This window comes from Pongo pygmaeus, chromosome 16 (genome assembly GCF_028885625.2).
Source record: "Pongo pygmaeus isolate AG05252 chromosome 16, NHGRI_mPonPyg2-v2.0_pri, whole genome shotgun sequence".
Classification (NCBI taxonomy): Eukaryota; Metazoa; Chordata; class Mammalia; order Primates; family Hominidae; genus Pongo; species Pongo pygmaeus.
This window is the reverse complement of record NC_072389.2, coordinates 38,507,109-38,525,797: the sequence shown is the minus strand read 5'-3', so window position 1 is coordinate 38,525,797 and position 18,689 is coordinate 38,507,109. Positions and strand designations below refer to the sequence as shown.

Below are 18,689 nucleotides of genomic sequence, written 5' to 3'. Positions count from 1 at the left end.
TTCCTCCGCTTTGCTAAGCAATTAACCAGGGTTACTGAGGTTCTTCATCAACAATGAAGACAGGGAAGGGGTGCTGCATGACAAATTATGGCGTTTCTTTTACCCTCCTGGATAACTAAGAGTTATCTCCAATACATAATGGTTGAGTTCACTTGACAGCACTAGGCAGAATGAATGCATTGATAGAAACTGATGGAGCAATGCCACACCTCAAAAAGTAAAGTCCTTGCTCACGGCGACCTAAGCAAGGTCTGTCAGACCCCATGAAGATAAATGCTTCAAATTAGCCATTTGCTCTCCTGTGGCATTCATCCTTATGTTCTTAGTGAACTAGACACAGATGAAAGCCATGTTTGGCTGCCTATTAAACTTGTATATTTTGGAAAGAAAGCAAGTCTATCTATTACTATAGCAACTGGAAACCTAGGACAGAATGTGGGTAAGTTTGAATGTGATGCTAATGAAGTCGAGATCATAGCTTTGCTTTATTTTGTGATGACATCAGCACTCCTAACCTGGCTAACTAGCTAGCTCCTTTGTCACTGAAGATATTAGTCAAATGATGAAACAGGTGTATAAGGTCAATGACTGCAAATTTAGCCCCACCAACAATTTCTCAAAGTGCAGTCTGTAGACCACCTGCATAAGAATTGTTGGGAGTTTATTATATAAAAAAAAAAGCCAGTTCCTGGCCCCATCCAATACAAAAATGAGAACTGATGGATATGTTCATTCAAGACTGAGAACCACCACCCTTCAAAGAGAGCTCCGTGCCAAGCCCCATGGATACTGGCCAGGCCCATCTTTATGGAGAAGCATTCTTGACACAATTTGCCAAGGAAATTGAGTAGTGAGCAAAAACCACAGGGCTCATTTTTCAAGTCAAAAATTGACCAGAGAAGGCTGTAAAAATTCTCATAAACATCAAAAAGTTCTCATCTTTCTTGACTCTCTTTTTTTTTTTTAACAAAAGAGTAATACTCTTTAGCTGTTTACTTGAAATTTTCTGAAGGATAATATTAAGCCTTCTTCTGTTCATTCCATTTCACAGCTTGTATTAAATTCTAAAAACTCTCTTCATCTTCAGGTAAAAGTTAAATTGTTTGAACCTAAATGCCACGGCTTATTAGGGTAATAATTCAAATTTCAAGTCTGAAGTGACTACTCTTGGAATTGAAGAGGTGAGGCTGAGATCAATTATTCCACCCTCAGTGCTATTAGGCAGTAGTGCACCTGAACCACCCCAAAGAGATGATATTCTGTTCTATTTTGAAGTGGAAAATATCTTAGGATGTACAGTGAAGTACTAAAGTAGAGCTTAGAGCAAAAATCCTTCATGAAAATGCTCCAAGAAGAAACAGATCATTAGGTCAAGAGTTTCTTAATTTTGTCAACTGCTCAGTGGCCCAAAGGCAGCTGTTTGAGAGAGGCTTACAAACAGCTTTCTTGTACCAATTGTTCTCATCCTCTAAAAGCTTTGGATAAAGCTCAGTTAAATGGAAGAAAAGTGATTTGAAGACATTCTTATAGAGAAAGCAGCAAAATCCTGGAATGACTAAGTTAGGAACATTTTGTAATTATTCCCTGAAATAATTTAGATGAAGAAAAACAAATTCCCAAGAGTGTTTTGTTAATAAATTATTTAAAAATCAACTATTTGTTCTATGTCAGGAAGTTAAGAATAAAAAAGTTTTTTGTTTGCAAATGGTTCAAAATGTTTCAGTTCATAGAGTTTGGTCAGGTCATTATTTAAAAAGAATGAAACTTTAAGGAATGAATGGGCAAATGAGGTACCATCTCACCATCTCAGTCAGAACGGCCATTATTAAAAAGTTAAAAAACAACAGATGTTGGTGAGGGTGCAGAGAAAGAGGAATACTTATATACTGTTGGTGGTAGTATAAATTAGTTCAACTGTTGTGGAAAGCAGTATGGTGATGTCTCAGCTAAAAGCAGAACCATCATTCGACCCAGCAATCCCATTACTGGGTTCATACCTAGAGGAATAGAAATCATTCTAGAATATTCTAGTCCACATGAATATTCATTGTAGCACTATTCACAATAGTAAAGATATGGAATCAACCCAAATGCCCACCAATGGCAGATTGGATAAAGAAAATGTGGTATACATACACCATGGAATACTATGCAGCCATAAAAAAGAGAGATGTTATATCTTTTGTGGGAACATGGATGGAGCTGGAGGCTATTATCCTCAGTAAACTAATGCAGGAACAGAAAATCAAATACTTGATGTTCTCACCTAAAAGTAGGAGCTAAATGATGAGAGCTTATGAGCACAAAGAAGGAAACAACAGACATGGGTCTACTTGAGGGTGAAAGGTGGGAGAAGGGAGAGGAGCAGAAAAAATAACTACTGGGCACTGGGCTTAATACCTGGATGATGAAATACTCTGTACAACAAACCCTTGTGACACGTGTTTACCTATGTAACAAACCTTCAAGTGTACCCCTGAACTTAAAAGTTAAAAAAATAAAGAACATAAAGCTGTCGATGTAAATGTCTGAAAATCTTAATTTCTAAAAAAAATTGTAGGCATTTCCTTCATAAAACATTTCCTCATGTGACAGGTAGCAAAATTCAGGCCTGAGAGGTCATTTTGCATAACATTTTACAGCAAGTTAGAGGGAGAGCAAAGCCAGATCTCTTGAATCACTACCCAAAACAGTAGTATGATTTGTGAATTATGAGCATGCACATAACTTCAAAATACAACACAAAAGGTCATAACCATGACTTAGGTTTTACCTCCTAGTTTTAAAATATCCATGAAGAATCAAGATGGCAGATGTAACATGACGTGGGTTTTTGTTTGTTTGTTTGTTTGTTTGTTTTTGAGATAGAGTCTCGCTCTGTTGCTCAGGCTGGAGTGCAGTAGCGCAATCTCGGCTCACTGCAACCCCCGCCTCCTGGGTTCAAGCGATTACCTGCCTCAGCCTCCCGAATAGCTGGAACTACAGGCACGTGTCACCATGCCTGGCTAATTTTTTGTATTTTTAGTAGAGACGGGGTTTCACCGTGTCAGCCAGGATGGTCTCGATCTCCTGACCTCGTGATCTGCCCGCCTTGTCCTCCCAAGTGCTGGGATTACAGGCATCAGCCACCGTGCCCGGCCATGACTTGGGTTCTTAAAAGTCAAGTTCTAACACAAACACAATATACCATTTTATTTCTTCTTCCATGCAAAAACAACACTTAGAAAAGAGATGTTCTAATCACAGGAAAAAAAAAAAAAAAAAGGCAAGACTGTGATCTAATTAGTAAGTTCAGGAGTCGGTGGAGGAAGAAAAAAAATACTGCTAATCGAGACCAAAATAGCAGCTATTAGGTCTAAAGAGCAAAGTACTAAGCGTGGCAGAGGTGCCTGTGTATGAATACCTATTCATAATTCACCTGGGGCCACTGGCCTGCAGTGAGCAAGTAAATGACAAATGAACAGCAGACTTATGGTGCTACTTTACACACTGAATAAATTCTTCGTGAAGATTTCCACCACTAAGGTACAGATTGCCTTTAAATAAAAAGAGGGGTTTGGTATTGCCTCAAGCAGATAAGTTATCAAGACAGCATTAATAACTCAAGTAGGAAGGAGGAAATATAGATGAGGAGAGATCTCAGAGTTAAAAGGTGGATTTTTTTTCTTTTTTACTATGGGTTCAACAAATGACAAATACATTAATAAACTTGACATGTGTTGCACTTGACTTCTATGCTATTTCTTTAGATATCTATTTCCCTTCTCCATTCCTTGACTGTTAGAAATAGCAGAGCATGAGGAGCAATGTGGATGTAGAAACAGGAAGAGAATTTCCTGAAAGAAAACAGTTCAGCTGCCAATCAGGAAGAACTGGAATGTGGAGCCATGTTTTTCAGAATCTGAACATAGTTAGGATTGCATCCCAACCCTTCACCTTGAAGTTGCATATGGATGAATATGAAATGACCCTTTTTGTCCTGCCTGCATGTGACAGCAATAATCCCTGGCCCAACAGGAACAACGGCCTGATGTAGGCTAGTTTCTCAATGCATAGTGCCCACCATGATCCCCATAGAACCTCACCACAGGGCCAGCCCACCATATGCACATAATATTGAACATTCTTAGTGAATTCTGTTCACCCAAAATGTTGGGCAGCAAGGCTTGAACTTGTAAACAGGCACTCTGGTAGCTAAGATAAAAAAGAATGCCTAGGTCAAACAAAACGACTATCCAGCCTCTATCTCCTACATACCACTACATGCCCACCATGCTCCAGAAGACAGCAGGATTAAACCCAAAAGTCTCATGCCCTTGTTTTGTTTTCTGTCAGCAACTGCCACTATCTAAATCCTCTGCTGTATCATTTTTCCTCTTCTGTATTTTCATTTTCTTAGTTCTCTCAGCCTCCATTCACCTGACTCAGCCTTTTGCCCATTCCAAACCTGCTGGAATGCCTACTCCGGGATCAATATGCTCAATCATCCACCCCACAGTTTTCTTTTTTTTTGAGATGGAGTCTTGCTCTGTCACCCAGGCTGGAGTGCAGTGGCATGATCTCAGCTCACTGCAACCTCCGCCTCCTGGGTTCAAGCCATTCTCATGCCTTGGCCTCCCAAGTAGCTGGGATTACAGATGCACACCACCACACCTGGCTAATTTTTGTATTTTTAGTAGGTATGGGGTTTTGCCATGTTGACCAGGGTGGTCTTGAACTCCTGGCCTCATGTGATCCATCTGCCTCAGCCTCTCAAAAGTTCTGGGATTACAGTCATGACCCACTGCGCCCAGCTATCCATCCCAAAGTTCTCCCTGAGCACCACTTCACATTCTGAGCCTGAACAAATGAAACTCAGCTCCTCCCAAAGGACCCTGCTTCTCTTAGGGACTTCCCAATCACAGGATACTCATTCTCTCACCAAATAACTCAGGCTCACAAGGTGGGGCCTATGCACTTCTCCTGCTCAGCACTGGTTTCAGATCATTATTCTTCTACAAACTGTTAACTCTAAGATTTGCACACCTGGCAACATCACCCTCTACTCCCCTCCTCTTTGATGTTTGTGTACTTTGACCTATTATTCCTTTACTGAAATCTGTCTTCTCTTCATTTCTGCTCCTAGTGATTTGAACATTCATACTGATATGGTTTTGTGTCCCCCCAAAAGATATGTTGAATTCCTAACCCCCTGTACCTGTGAATATGACCTTATCAGATATAATCAAGTTGAGATGGAGGCGCTCTTCCAAGATGATTGATGTCCTTTATACGAAGAACAAAATGCTATGTACAGGCAAAGACATGCACAGAGGAAAAAGCCACATAAAGATGGTGGCAGAGATTGGGGTTATGCTTCCACAAACCAAAGAATGCCTAAAGCTACCATAAAATGGAATGGGCAAGGAAGTATCCTGCCCTAGAGACTTTGGAAGGAGCATGGCCCTGATAACACCTTGATTTCCAATTCTAGCCTCCAGAACTGCAAGAGAATAATTTTTTATTTTCAGCCATCCAGATTGTGGTAATTTGTTACAGTAGCACTATTAATGAATGAATATTCCATCTTACAACTCCTCAGTTATTTGGCTTCCTCTTTATCAACGATCTTCCACACTCCACATCAGTCGCACCCTCTCATGGTCATACACCTAGAGGTTGTTTCTATGAAACTCCCCTACTCTGAGACCTCTGACTGAGACAGGCCACTGTCTAACCATGTACTCATCTTCCAACTTGCTTGCTCACTCACTAAACTACTCTCCCTACTATTTATATCCTTTATACATTTTCACTCCTATCTTTGGTTCTTTCCTCATTCAGCTTAAATTCCAAGATGCCATGGTCCAATCTCCTAAACTCTTTTGCCCCTTTGTTGTTTATCATACTTGCCTGGCAACATTTTGATCCTGGCTGAATTTAACAATCCACTTTCTTCATGCCTGTGCTGGGACTGCTGCAGAGAGTGACACAATCTAGAAAATGCATAGCACTAAAAATTCATGGTTGTCATCCTCAAGTGGTCTTCAACCCTATGCTCTCACACTATTTGGAAATGCAATTATTCTTCTCTAGGCAGCTCCCTCTCCAAAATTTTCTGCACAAAAACCTACAGATCCACCCTCATCCTTGACGTTTTCCTTCCTATTCAATGGAACATGAGTTCCTCATTTATTTGAAAGTCAGTTCCTTGTCTCTGTTCTTAACGCCAGGCCTTTCCCCTGTATCAGCAATTTTGCACACTGACCACCTCTTCCCTCTCCTGTATCTCCTCTCTTCTCTTTTCCACATATATCCTCCCCTCAGTATTTAAACATTATGAAGTCTTTCCTATTACAAAAATCCTTCCATTCTAAGACCCTATCCTGCTATCATTCTCTTTCAGAGATGCCTCACTGGTTGTCTTTATTTTCTTACTTTCTTCTTATTCCTCAAGTTCTCTAAATTGGCTTCTGTCCTCACCACATGCCATTGAAAGAGCTCCCTCCAAGGTTGCCACTGGCCTCCATGTCACTATATCTAAAGGACATGCCATCTTCTCCAAGTGGTATTCTACCCTATGACTATATTCCTTCTTGACATTCTTCTCTTGATTTCTGTGACTTCTATGACACACATGCCTATTTCTTTTCTGATCTCTCAGGATGTTCCTTCTTATCATTTCTCTTTCTCCATTCATTTTTAATTATTGACATTTCCCAGGCCCTCCTCTCTTTTTAATAAACATTTTCTGTATTCACTCTCATAGTGTGATTTACTAACTCCTTTACTAAGGAGTTACTTTAAGCCAGTAACTCCTGAACATTAATTCCATCCCAACCTCTCTTTTGAACTCTTAAGCCATATATACAGATGCCTACCAAAATTTTCTGTTGGATGTCTTACAGGCTTTTTGAATTCCACATGACTAAAATGTAGTTCATAAATTCCATCACCTCCCTCTGTCTTCCTTTATCCCACCTCCAATATATGCCCTATTTCACTCAATGATATGCCAGCCAGTTACAGGCAGCTAAAACCTATAACTCTAGCATCATACTTGATTCCTCCCACCTTGATCCCTTTGCCACCCCATGAATTCTGCTACCCATACCTGAATTCAATGTAATCCAAGCCTATTCATCTCCTATTCACATGAGGAATCTATACAATGATCACCAGTCTATGTTTTCCTTCAGCAATAAGTCCCTATACATGTTCAGCTCCCATCCTTGCTACTTCAAAATCTGTGCCCTCATCACCTATCTTTTCTTTTGCATATGCCAAAGCCATACTCAATTTAATTCCCTCTCTAGTAGTGCCATCTATTAGAGAGGAAATTAAATTGAGTGAAGCTTTGGCATAAGCAAAAGAAAGTTCTATCTTTTGCATATGCCTATAGTTCTACCTTTTGGAACCTTCTCTCTCCTTTTCTAGGGCCCTTTTCCTCTCTTCCTAGAAACATACTTGTGTCTCTTATGAAAACTTTTTCTTTACAACTTTAAAATTTTTTCTTTATAAGACTTCAATTCTACTTCAACCGTCATTTTTTTTTCTCTTCTTCATTTAAACACTCAACTTCTTTTAAAGAGCAATGAATACTCACTGATGAGGTTCTGGTTCAGGCAATGGTGGAACTACTTACAGCAAAATAATCCTCCTGCCAATAACAATGATACATTCTGGATAAATATTTAAATAAATAACTATTTGAAGGCACCAGGGAGCAATCTAGAACTGAAAGGAATATTACTTTTTAAAGATGAGAAGCCAATCAGGTGCTATAAACATTTAATTAAATTTTCTTCTAAGGGTACTCTCCTGTTCATAGGATCCATGGGGAATAGATGTCAAGAAAAAGGCTTCTAGGAAGTAAGAGACCTGAGCCTGGGGCTACCAGAATGTCTGGAAATAGAAGAGGAGAAATGTTAGGAATGAGGAAACCACCATAGATTAATAAAACCCAAGATCAGTATACAAATTCCCCTCAATTTGTTTGCCAACTCATAAGCTATATAAGATAGCATTGCTAGAAAGCAACAGCTAAAATGCTTAGAATAAGCAAAAGTTTCAACAGCTACTTATTTCTGGAATGTCAAAATTTGGTTTTCAAGTCTGGCTATTTAGAGGGGTTTAGAAAATACTGCAGGATTTTCATTAAAATCCCAAAAGACTACATCTGGAGACCAGGAACAGTACCTTAGAACTAAGGGCAAAATTAAAATGGAGCAAGCTGGCACAAGATGAAGGAGACACACCAGTAATTTAACTGCCAGCTACAACAAAATGCAATATTCCTCAGGGGGCAGACAACAGAAACCAGAATAACTATAAAATATCATCTACAATGTTCAGTATAAAATTTAAAAATACTAAATATTAAAGGAAATAGGAAAATGTGACTTATAACCAAGAGCAAAATCAGTCATTAGAAGCAGACCTATACACATTCAAGATGTTGAATTGGTAGTCAAGGATTTAAATAATGATTATAAATTTATTAATGAATTTACCAAAAAAATGGGAATAATGGGAGAAGAGAGAGATAATGGAAGGGGAGAAAGAATAATGGAGGAGAGAGAAGAATCTTAGAAAATAAACAGAAATCTTAGAAATAAACAAATGGAAACTTTAGAATTTAAAAATAAAAGCCTGAAATAAATTCATTAGAGGCGGTTAACAGCACATGTACATTAAAAAAGGGAATAAATATAAAATAGGTCAATGAAAAGTATTCAGGCAGATGCATAGATTAAAAAAATAGTTGAAGAAAAAATGGATAGAGTCATAGTGACCTGTGGAACAATATAAAACAATCTAACATATAAGTAGTTGGAGTCCCAGGAGAGAGTAAATATGGCACATAAAATATTTTAAGAAATAATGTCCCCCAAATTCTATACTTAATGAAAAACAACAACCAAAAGATACATAAAGCTCAGCTCATCAAAATCCAGGCAAGATAAATTTAAAGAAAACTACCCTCAAACACATCATTCAGATTGCTAATGATGTTTGCACAATAGCTAATGTTTAATCCTGGGTCTTAAGGGCCTACATAACTCTCAGGAACAATAGCAGACTATACCCCCTTCATTCTCTGAACAGGAGGTGAAAACAATAAAATGAAAATTTCCATTGGATTTGAAAACTGTATTTTTCAGTTTGAACAAGCCATGATCAGTAAGAAAGCCAAAGTATTCCTCAAAAAAGAGGTGGGACTTCACTGTTAGATACCTAGAGCCTCAAGACTTTAGACATGCCACTGGCTTTTTAAAGGGCACTAAGGTAAATTGTTTTACTCCACCTATCTTAGTTTCTTCTTCCTTAAAATCAATGAAACAAACCTTGGTCTGTTTAAACTTATTTTAAACAAAAAGTAGTTCTCATATTCTTCTCATTTCTTGATGAGGATCTACTATTAAGAAAGGTGGAAGTTGGGATTTGGAAGGATATTGGGGTTCTGGATATATCTAACAAGGCCGTAGTAGTTAAATAATTGTCATCATTGAAGATTACTGTGGGGTAAGTGTTACGACTTTTTAAAAATCCTTTTGCATGAGAATTTGACCTTCAGTTAACTCTACAGTTTTGTTCCCATGGTCACTTGATACAACCTGTATGTAAATCATGTTACCAGGGTACATTGCTTGTGGTGAAAATGATCCCTGACTGATAGCCTGCATGTGGACTGGGAAGACTATCAATACGTATTTTAGAAAGGCATATCCTTGGAGTGCAGAGACTCTTGTAGCTGGGGCTGCCTTTGTAGAGTCCTCAAAAGCTATGCCTGCGGGATTGTTACAGATACATTGGTTCCTATGGTCCATGAGGCTTTTAAGCCATGGTGACTCTCCCACCTACCTGATGTGGACCCCCTCATCTCTTTGCACCTGAGCTGTCATCTGGGGATTGGAAATCCAGAAGCCAGCCCCTGAATTGCTATAGGGGTTTCTGCCGAAACGCAGTGCTTGACACATCCCAGCTGGCAAGCCATGGTTCCTGTCCTATGTCCTTCTGAGAAGACTGATGCCAAGTGGTCTACGAGAGTCTTATGAGTATAGATGTAAAGTTGAACCAAAGACCCTCCCCAACCCCTCAAGTGGACACTGCAGATACAGAATAGATGAGATATAATGTGAAGGACCAGAGGGAAAGTATTAAATTCCTAGTGCCTAGAAACACATTTTCTATTGAATAAAAAGGAAACTAAATGAGCATTTGCTATTGATAAAATGAACAAGAAACATTTCCTCTCTCTTTTTTCTGGGTCTCTGGTTATAGCCCCTAGTCTTTTTTTTTTTTTTTTGGAGATGGAGTCTCGCTCTGTCACCCAGGCTGGAGTGCAGTGGCGCAATCTCAGCTCACTGCAAGCTCCACCTCCCGGGTTCACACCATTCTCCTGTCTCAGCCTCCCGAGTGGCTGGGACTACAGGTGCCCGCCACCACACCCGGCTAATTTTTTGTATTTTTAGTAGAGATGGGGTTTCACCGTGTTAGCCAGGATGGTCTTGATCTCCTGACCTCGTGATCTGCCCATCTCGGCCTCCCAAAGTGCTGGGATTACAGGCGTGAGCCACTGCGCATTGGCCTTTTTTTTTTTTTTTTTTTTTTTTTAAACAAAACAAGATACCTTTAAATTCTTGAACCTTTGCTTATTTGAAAGGGAGCTGAATAATAGTGCTTCCATCAATTAATAGCAGTTTCAGGACACCTTCAAGGAAGGGTGGACCATGGCATACAGGAATCAAAGTCCTGGGAGACTTCCCAAGTGCTAAATAGTCTTCATGTCTACAGCAAGTGTTAATGATCTTATACTCATGCCCCTTATTCTTCTATCCTGTCACTCCTTTGCTTCCATATGATCTCCTTTTCTCCGGGTCACACACTAAGAATAGTTTTTGAGCACTTTATCTCTTTTTTTTTCTCTGAGGTCTTTCTTCTCCACGGAATTCATCTCAATTTTCTCTGAGTCTCAACTAGCTTAAAACACCCTTGACTAGAAATGCCCAAGGTCACCGGTAGGCTCTGTAGCCAGCTGAGAAGAATGGTATTTGATGCCTGTGCCTCATGCCCAGTGCCAAGCTCGGAAACATACCTCCTCACCTCACTGCATGACTTCCATTAGGATCCAAGAACCTAAGAATGGCACAGCTCGTTGAGAAATTTGATGGTAGAGAATTAGGGCAACTATTTAGTAATAAGGGAGAAGACAACCAGCCAAAAGAGAGGCTTGCATAGCTGCAAATGACTGCAGGAAAGAATGAAGCTCTCAGAACCTGAGTTCCTCTCGCAGGCTGCTCCCAGGAATGGTGACAAGAAATTCTGAATATCTGCTCTATCCTTACCGTGAATTTGACCCTGTTTCTCTGTGAGAACCCTGATGGCGCACTTCCCTCATGCTACATATAAAAGGGGCGCACTCATGCAAGGATGGTGGGTATGTCACCTGTAAACAATTTGTCTGTCATTTTGGGAAAGCAGTTTAATAGTGTTCATGCTTCTGACACCATTAATTCTACTCCTGGATGTTTACTCCCGAAAGCCAAAATAAACCAAGAAAACCATATGCATATTATTTTTTTTTTAACCATTCATGAAGACCATATAGCAATATGGAACTGGCTGAAATGGTAAAGAAAAAACCCAAAACAGAGAATGTCTGAATAACCAGTATGAGTACAACTTTGAAAACAGACAGGTATACGTGGACAAAGGTGAGAATGAAAAACAAATGAAAATAGTTGTGACAAAGTCGTAAAATTATGGATGACATGTATCTCTTTTTAAAATTCTTCAGTCTTATCTTGCTTGAAATTTAGAATGACAAATTAAAATAAGAACAATCACTTAGTTAAGTGGCCGTTAGGAAAGACATTTCCTCATCCCCAATTCATCTATGAGTGTATGACTTATCGTTTCTATGCCTGAGGGATACAAAGCATTCTCAGATTACAACACACTGTTGTGTCTAATCTAGCTCGGGTAAAACAACGACAAATACAGAGCCATCTTTATAGAATTATCTGACAGTTCAATGAATTTGTAATTCCAAGACTTTCATTCTAAACTCAAGATTTTGTAAGTTCAGGGGCTGATCCGTGATCTTTCTGTCTTTTACACAAAATCAGACCTTGTAAGTCAAAAGGGATAACAACTTTATACTTAGTATTATTATCAACTCTAGCTATTAAGTGTACTGTATTACTTCAGTATCATGTGCTTTATATATATTATTTCTCTTTATTTTCACAGTCCCCCTGAAAGGTAATTAGTTTTCCTTATTTTAAAGAACAAGAAACTAAGTCCCAGTTTAAATGTCTTGTACAATATGAAATCATAATAACCAATGGTTTTATCAAGCTTACAATGCACTAGGCAATTTACGAACCCATTTGATCCTGACAGCAATCTTATAAGGTAGTTACTATTAAATTCCCGTTAAGCAGATGAGGAAACTCAGCTCAGAAAAGTGAGGGACCTTGTCCAAGGTCCTGGTTTAGCCAGTAAGTGGTAGAGACAGGATTCCAACTTTGACAGTCTGGCTCACAGCCTGTGCCCTAAAGCAGGGTCCCCCAACCCCTGGGGCCACAGACCCAGTTCATGGCCTGTTGGGAACCAGGCTGCACAGCAGGAGGTGAGTGAGTATTACTGCCTGAGCTCTGCCTCCTGTCAGATCAGTGGCAGCATTAGATTCTCATAGGAGCATGAACCTTAATGTGAACTGTGCAAGTGAGGGATCTAGGTTGCATGCTCCTTATGAGAATCTAATGCCCAATGATCTGAGGTGGAACAGTTTCATCCTGAAACCATCTCCCACCATCCGTGGAAAAACTGTCTTCCATAAAACTGAATCCTGGTGCCAAAAAGGTTGGGAACTGTTGCCCTAAAGCACTGCCCTATACCCTACTCGATGGATGACTAGAAAAGGATACCACTTGTTTTCTAATTTAGGTCAACACACTTCCCATTGGATTGTCCTGCACCTCATTTGGCAGATGAGAAAATTGCAAACATGAGGGACTGACTTGTCCATGGTCACATGAGTAGCTCATGGTTGAGAATTAACTTCTTGACTTCTAATCTAATGACCTCCCTATTATCCCAGACTGCCGAGAATGAAAAACAAAACAAAACAAAACAAAAAAATAAAAAAACCTAGCTAAGAACAAAAGCAAATGAGAAAAAGCCTTAGGAAAATCAAGTCAAAGATCTTTAAAAAGATAAAAATTTTCCTTGTCTCTCTTCTGTCCCATATATTTTAATGGGACTCTGGTTCATGTCTATCCTCATGGATCCACGGATCAGTGACCTACAAGGGAGAGAGAAGTACAAGAGGGGTTTCTGGGGGACGTGGCCATCACCCTGGACATCTGGTGTTCCAGGTTCTAGCCAAACTCTCTGTGTTATGTCTGTGTTGTGTATGTTTATGTGGAAAATGGCATGCCAATAGGTGGGTCTTTTGGAAAATGTTACCAATTTCTGATTTTTGTTTCCGGTTTTTTTAAAAAAGGTTCTGTGAGAAAAACTGAGCTTAGAGGGTGTGATGGTGGGTTTTATGTCAACTTGGCTAGGCCATAGTGCTGTTATTCAGCCAAACGACACTATAAGTTTTGATGTGAAGGCATTTTGTAGATGTAATTAATATCTACAGTCAGTTAACTTTAAGAAAAGGCTATTAGCCTTGATAACTTAGGTATGCCCTCATCCGATCAGATGAAGGCCTTCAGAACAACTGAGATGTCCTGGAAAAGAAGAAACTCTACCTCAAGACGACAGCATTAACTCCTGCCTGAGTTTCCAGCCTACTGATATTAACTACAGATTTCAGTCTCACTAGCCCCTACAACTGCATGAACTAATTTCTTAAATCTCTATACACTTATCTACTTACCTACCTACCCATTCATGCACTCACTCACCCATCCACCCATCTGCCCATCTGCCCACCATCCATCCATCCAGTTGACTGTGTTTCTCTGGAGAACCCTGACGGATATAGAGGTTTTCCCAGGAATGAAAAGCACCGCAAGAATGCTGAGCACATAGATCCACTTGACACACAGATCATGAAAAGCAGAAACAGCCTGAAAACGGAGAAAGAAAAGTTCTGCTGAAGAGACACAGCATTATTGCCACCATGCAGGCAGAGACCAGTGCAAACATTACTCTCTGCCCTCATGTCACAGTGGGCAGACAGTTACAACAATCTCAGCGCAGTCAGAACTGAAAGGGGTGTGCTCACTGTGAAACATAGGCTCAGGCATCTGTGAGTCTCTGTAGCAATAAAACGACAGCAGGGAGTAAAGAACACGCACTCAGATTTCTAGGAATTAACAGCAACAGAAAGGCATTCTGGGAGTATTAAGAGGACCTTCTCGGTCAGCGCTGACAGTGAGCTCAAAGCCTCCCCAGAGTCCTGGACAACACTGACAGGCAAAGCACCTCTAATTCTTCATAGTGCTCTGGGTTCCTACGTCAACAATTCCTAGGCTTGTGGAGAGTTATGGTTTAAACCAGATCTGCTTCCCATTTAAAAAATAAATGTGTCCTTTCAAATGTCGTCCTCATCACCATCTCCCAGCAGTATCTCCCCTAAATGACTATGTCAGACGCCAAGGTGGAGGAAGGTGCAGGGCGGACAACCAATCTCACCTTCGCTTCTGAAGTGGGTTCCAAGAAGCACAGGCGATTCCCAAGTCCCTCGGCTGCCAGGCAGAACTTCCTCTGCTCCTTATGAATGGTGGCGATGCACTGGAGTACCACTTCATCCTCCTGCCGGGAGAAGAGAGACCCAAACATGAGTAAGGGGAACTGCTGAGCCAGGCCCCGAGTCACCTTCCTGTACCTGAGTCAGGTAAGCCACCAATCCCCAACAGCCACGTGCTTTTTGGTTTTATTTTTAAACCTGATTACGGAAGGAGATTTTTTATTCACAGGACATCACGGAGCATCTACCATGAGTCAGAACTCTACTTAATCCTGGGGTGAGGTCAGTGGGGGCAAGTACACATACAGCCCAGGCCTCACTTCTGAGAGCTGTGCAAAGCATATGGTCTAGGAGAGCTGATGATTTCAACACTTGGGCAAATATGAAAGCAAATTTATACAATCTCTCCAAATATAGAATAAAACAATAAGATAGGATTGAGGGGAACAGAGAATACAGACAAGATCAGAGCAAGGTGGGATGAGTGGAGGGAAAGTGTTGGGGTTTCAGGTTGTGGAAGAGGCAAAATGTGTTTTGTTGGAGGAAGGGAGTGTATGTGGTGGGCCACGTATTTGCCAGAGATGGTAGAGGAAGATATGGAGGGTGAAGGAGATGGGTTTTAGACTCACAGAAAAGGAAGATTAAAGATGCCTTGAAGATCAGGTAAGAGGAGGAGGAACTGAAGGTCAAGTATAAGAACTGCTCTGAATTCCCAAGGAGTAGACCTCCCTCCTAAATATCAATCTCAAAAGCAGCCCCCCTAAAATTTCAGAGGCCCTGGAAAAGAGGCAGCCCTCCATCTACACCAAAACATTCACTTCTTGCACAACCCTCCCTGAGGTGGAGAGGAAAACAGTTTCCTTACTAATCCTTCCATTTCTGCCCCTCCTATCTGTCAGGCCATGCTCCCTAGTCACCACCACATAGCTTTGGATTTCAAGCAGCAAACAGATTTCCAGGTGTGGTTAAGTTACGGAAGTGACCTGGGGGAGCCAGCTGGAGCCTCCCTCCTTCTGAGCATCTGGCCATCCATTGCCCCATCTCACCTCCATGTCCCTCAGTGTCAGAGACTGTCTTGTTGGAAAAGTGTCACTAGAGTGTTGGAAAGGCAGATTAAGTAGAAATCATTTTTCTTAAACTGTGTCTAGAATGTGCCTATGAAATTAAAAAAAATAAAATGGTCCCACCTGGTGAGAGTGTGAAGCAATTCACTATTAACAGATCCCTACAAAGATGTCTGCTTGTGCCCAGAGATAGGTGAGGTGCTACAGGGGAATGCGAGAAGCCACAAATTGTAGATGTATGAAAAGAAGAGTGGGAAAATATAGCTCCACGGTTTTACTAGCACTGAAATGTCACTGTTCATTATCGAAGTGAGTCAGAAACAAATTCAGGAGTCTTTGCTTATAGTAAAATCAGAATTCATGGTCTTCATTTTAATTGAGACTGAAGAAAACTCCAGAATATCACTGCTTTAAAAGTGGGGCTTTAGTGAAATCTCTGAAGAGAATGAAATTTTTCCCTATGTGGAGTGTGCCCCTAGATCCCCTATCAACCAGGGATGCTAGGATCCTCCTAATGGCATTGGTGGGCGGGGGCGGGTGGTGAGGTGCTCTTAGTTGCCAAGATGACTGAGATGTGCTGCTTGTGTTGGAAAGCAGGGGCCATGGAAGTTAAGTCATCAGCAATGCAAGAGGTAGTACTCAAAACTTAACTTTCACAACCAAATCAAGAATACCCCCTATTGAGAAATAGTTATGTATCTCCCCCACCACAGTTAACCAGCAAAAAGAAAGAAACAAAACTTAAAACCCCCCAAAAAACTAAAGCAACAACAACAAAACTCAGGCATTTAGAAATCATAGAAGTGTAATTATGGATTTTTTTTTTGCTTTTTTACAAAGGCATGAAAGTTGACAGTTTTCCCATCAATGTGTGCCTTTGAGGTTCTCTTTTCAAAATCTCAATTCTCTTTCCCTTTCTATCCCCCAGGCGCCCAAACCACCAAGGCTTTGACCTTGCACTAGCTGCCTTGGGGTCTCCCTATTTGTCTTCTGAAATTTCCCCATCCTATAAGTCACATCCCAAGCTGCCAAGAAACTAATGCAATAACCTGCCCTGATTTAATTAATAGCAATTTGCAGAACAGCAGCCCTGTACACATGTGTTCCTAGGTTGGGGCTCTGGTGACACACAGATGGGTATGGGACTCTGGGCCAAACTGATGCTTCTCCAAACGATTTCTACTCTTTCCCACATTCTGTCTGGAACCTTCTGCTCAACCATGCTGACCTGGCGCAGACACCACCTGGAGTGGCAGCCTGCACCTGCCTTTGCTCCATATAGCAGCAATTATTTCCATAAACCTTCAATAGACAGACATCTGGAGCCTTTGAGTGCCTGACACTGAAATCTTTGCACTGAATTCCGTTTAGGATTATGAGATGAGTTAATTCAACCCATCTGATTACTCCTCTTGCTCCTGAGTAAAATACAGAACACAAGCTCTCCAATTAGAACACAAGCCTTTCTCTTCATCCCTGTAATGGTTTGCACTTTCTCCGCTAGAATTATCCTCCCTCTTTTCTTCTCACTTTGCTTTAAATCAGATCTGGGCACTGCTGAAGGATGTCATTTCCAAGGAAGCCCCCTTACTCGAAGGCTGCAAATTCTTCCACATTTTGTATCTCCTTTTCCCAGAAGCCTGCCTTCTTCTCACATGTCCCGATGCCAAATTTGGACCTTACTATTCTACACATGTGCAAAAACTCTTCAGTTTTGAAGTATGTGATAGCCACTTTCCACATCATTTCCCATCATTTATCTGACAATCAGAAACTCTGAAAAAAATCTGTGTTAATTCAACATACATTGATGGACTATCTTGCAATGACAGGTAGGATACTATGAGATGCACAGGTTTTATAAGGCAAGACCCATTAATACTGTAATAATGGAACTGTGGGCTGGAAGGCCATCCCAAGTAACTTTAGGGTTTATGCAGACATCTGTTCAAAGTGAACACCTGGACCTAATGATTTCCACTCTGTTTTCGTAACACACTATCATGAACCTTCCATGTCATAACCTAGAATGATCCCACTTCTAAACTCTAGAACTGGACTGTCCAACTTTACAGACCCATTTTCTCTCCTGCTTTCGCATTCCTTACTTTTACTAGTTTGCTCTATTTTATCAAGACTTCCAGTTCCTAGAAAGTGCTCTCGTCTCCATTATTTCCTCTTTCTCAAGGAGAATTGTTGATTTTTTTTTTTTTGATAGAGAAAATAACACAACTCTGGGGTTTTGTGCCACTATAAATTTATGATTTCCTGGTAACTTATTTTCAGCTTGTTTCAACTCTATCTCACTGGAACAAGACCACAAAATTTTCCTTTTGTAGGCCTCACAGCAGATTCAACTCTGTCAATATAAAATAACCATACCTTCCATCTTTAAGAGAAAGAGAAACAAAATAAAGAGAAGAAAGTACTAAGTTAGAGGGTGCAATAATAAGTAACAGTGATGGGGGCTGGGGGGACACTAAGACCTTTCAAACCCAGCCTCTGTCTTTTAGGATAAGAATATGATTCTCTTTAGTCATCAGGATATGATATCTTTAAGATCACATAAAGGTTTCCTGCTTTATACCAAACAAGTCAAAATGTCTCTGCCTGGATTTCAGGTGCTCCACAGTTGAGTTCTACATGACACCTCTAGCTTTGTCTCTCCTTCATTCCTATTGCCTTACTGTCTCCCAAATAAGTCATGCCCAGGCTCCCTAAAATGCTGCTTCTTGAAACCCCTCCATTCCCGTATTCATCTCCGTATTCTTCTAGTGCTCCCACCTTTCTGATGGATCCTTCCCATCTCTATTTTCTTCTGCCATCCTACATATAAGGGACTGCTCAATGATTGGTCTTTATCATTTTCCCTTAGCAATCTCATTCATTCTTCAGGCTTCCTGGTTTACTTCTGAGGAGCTGTTACTCAGTCTGTA

At 40.5% G+C, this 18,689-nt stretch overlaps 1 protein-coding gene across 1 annotated transcript in view; it reads right to left on the bottom strand.

Annotated features, from left to right (window-relative positions):
* The window catches only part of RYR3 (ryanodine receptor 3), a 566,641-nt gene that overhangs the window by 389,310 nt on the left and 158,642 nt on the right, over nt 1–18,689 (bottom strand). Inside the window, exon 2 of the mRNA XM_063652550.1 lies at nt 14,635–14,754. Coding sequence (XP_063508620.1) covers nt 14,635–14,754 — 120 coding nt within the window. The remainder of the gene's footprint in view (nt 1–14,634; nt 14,755–18,689) is intronic.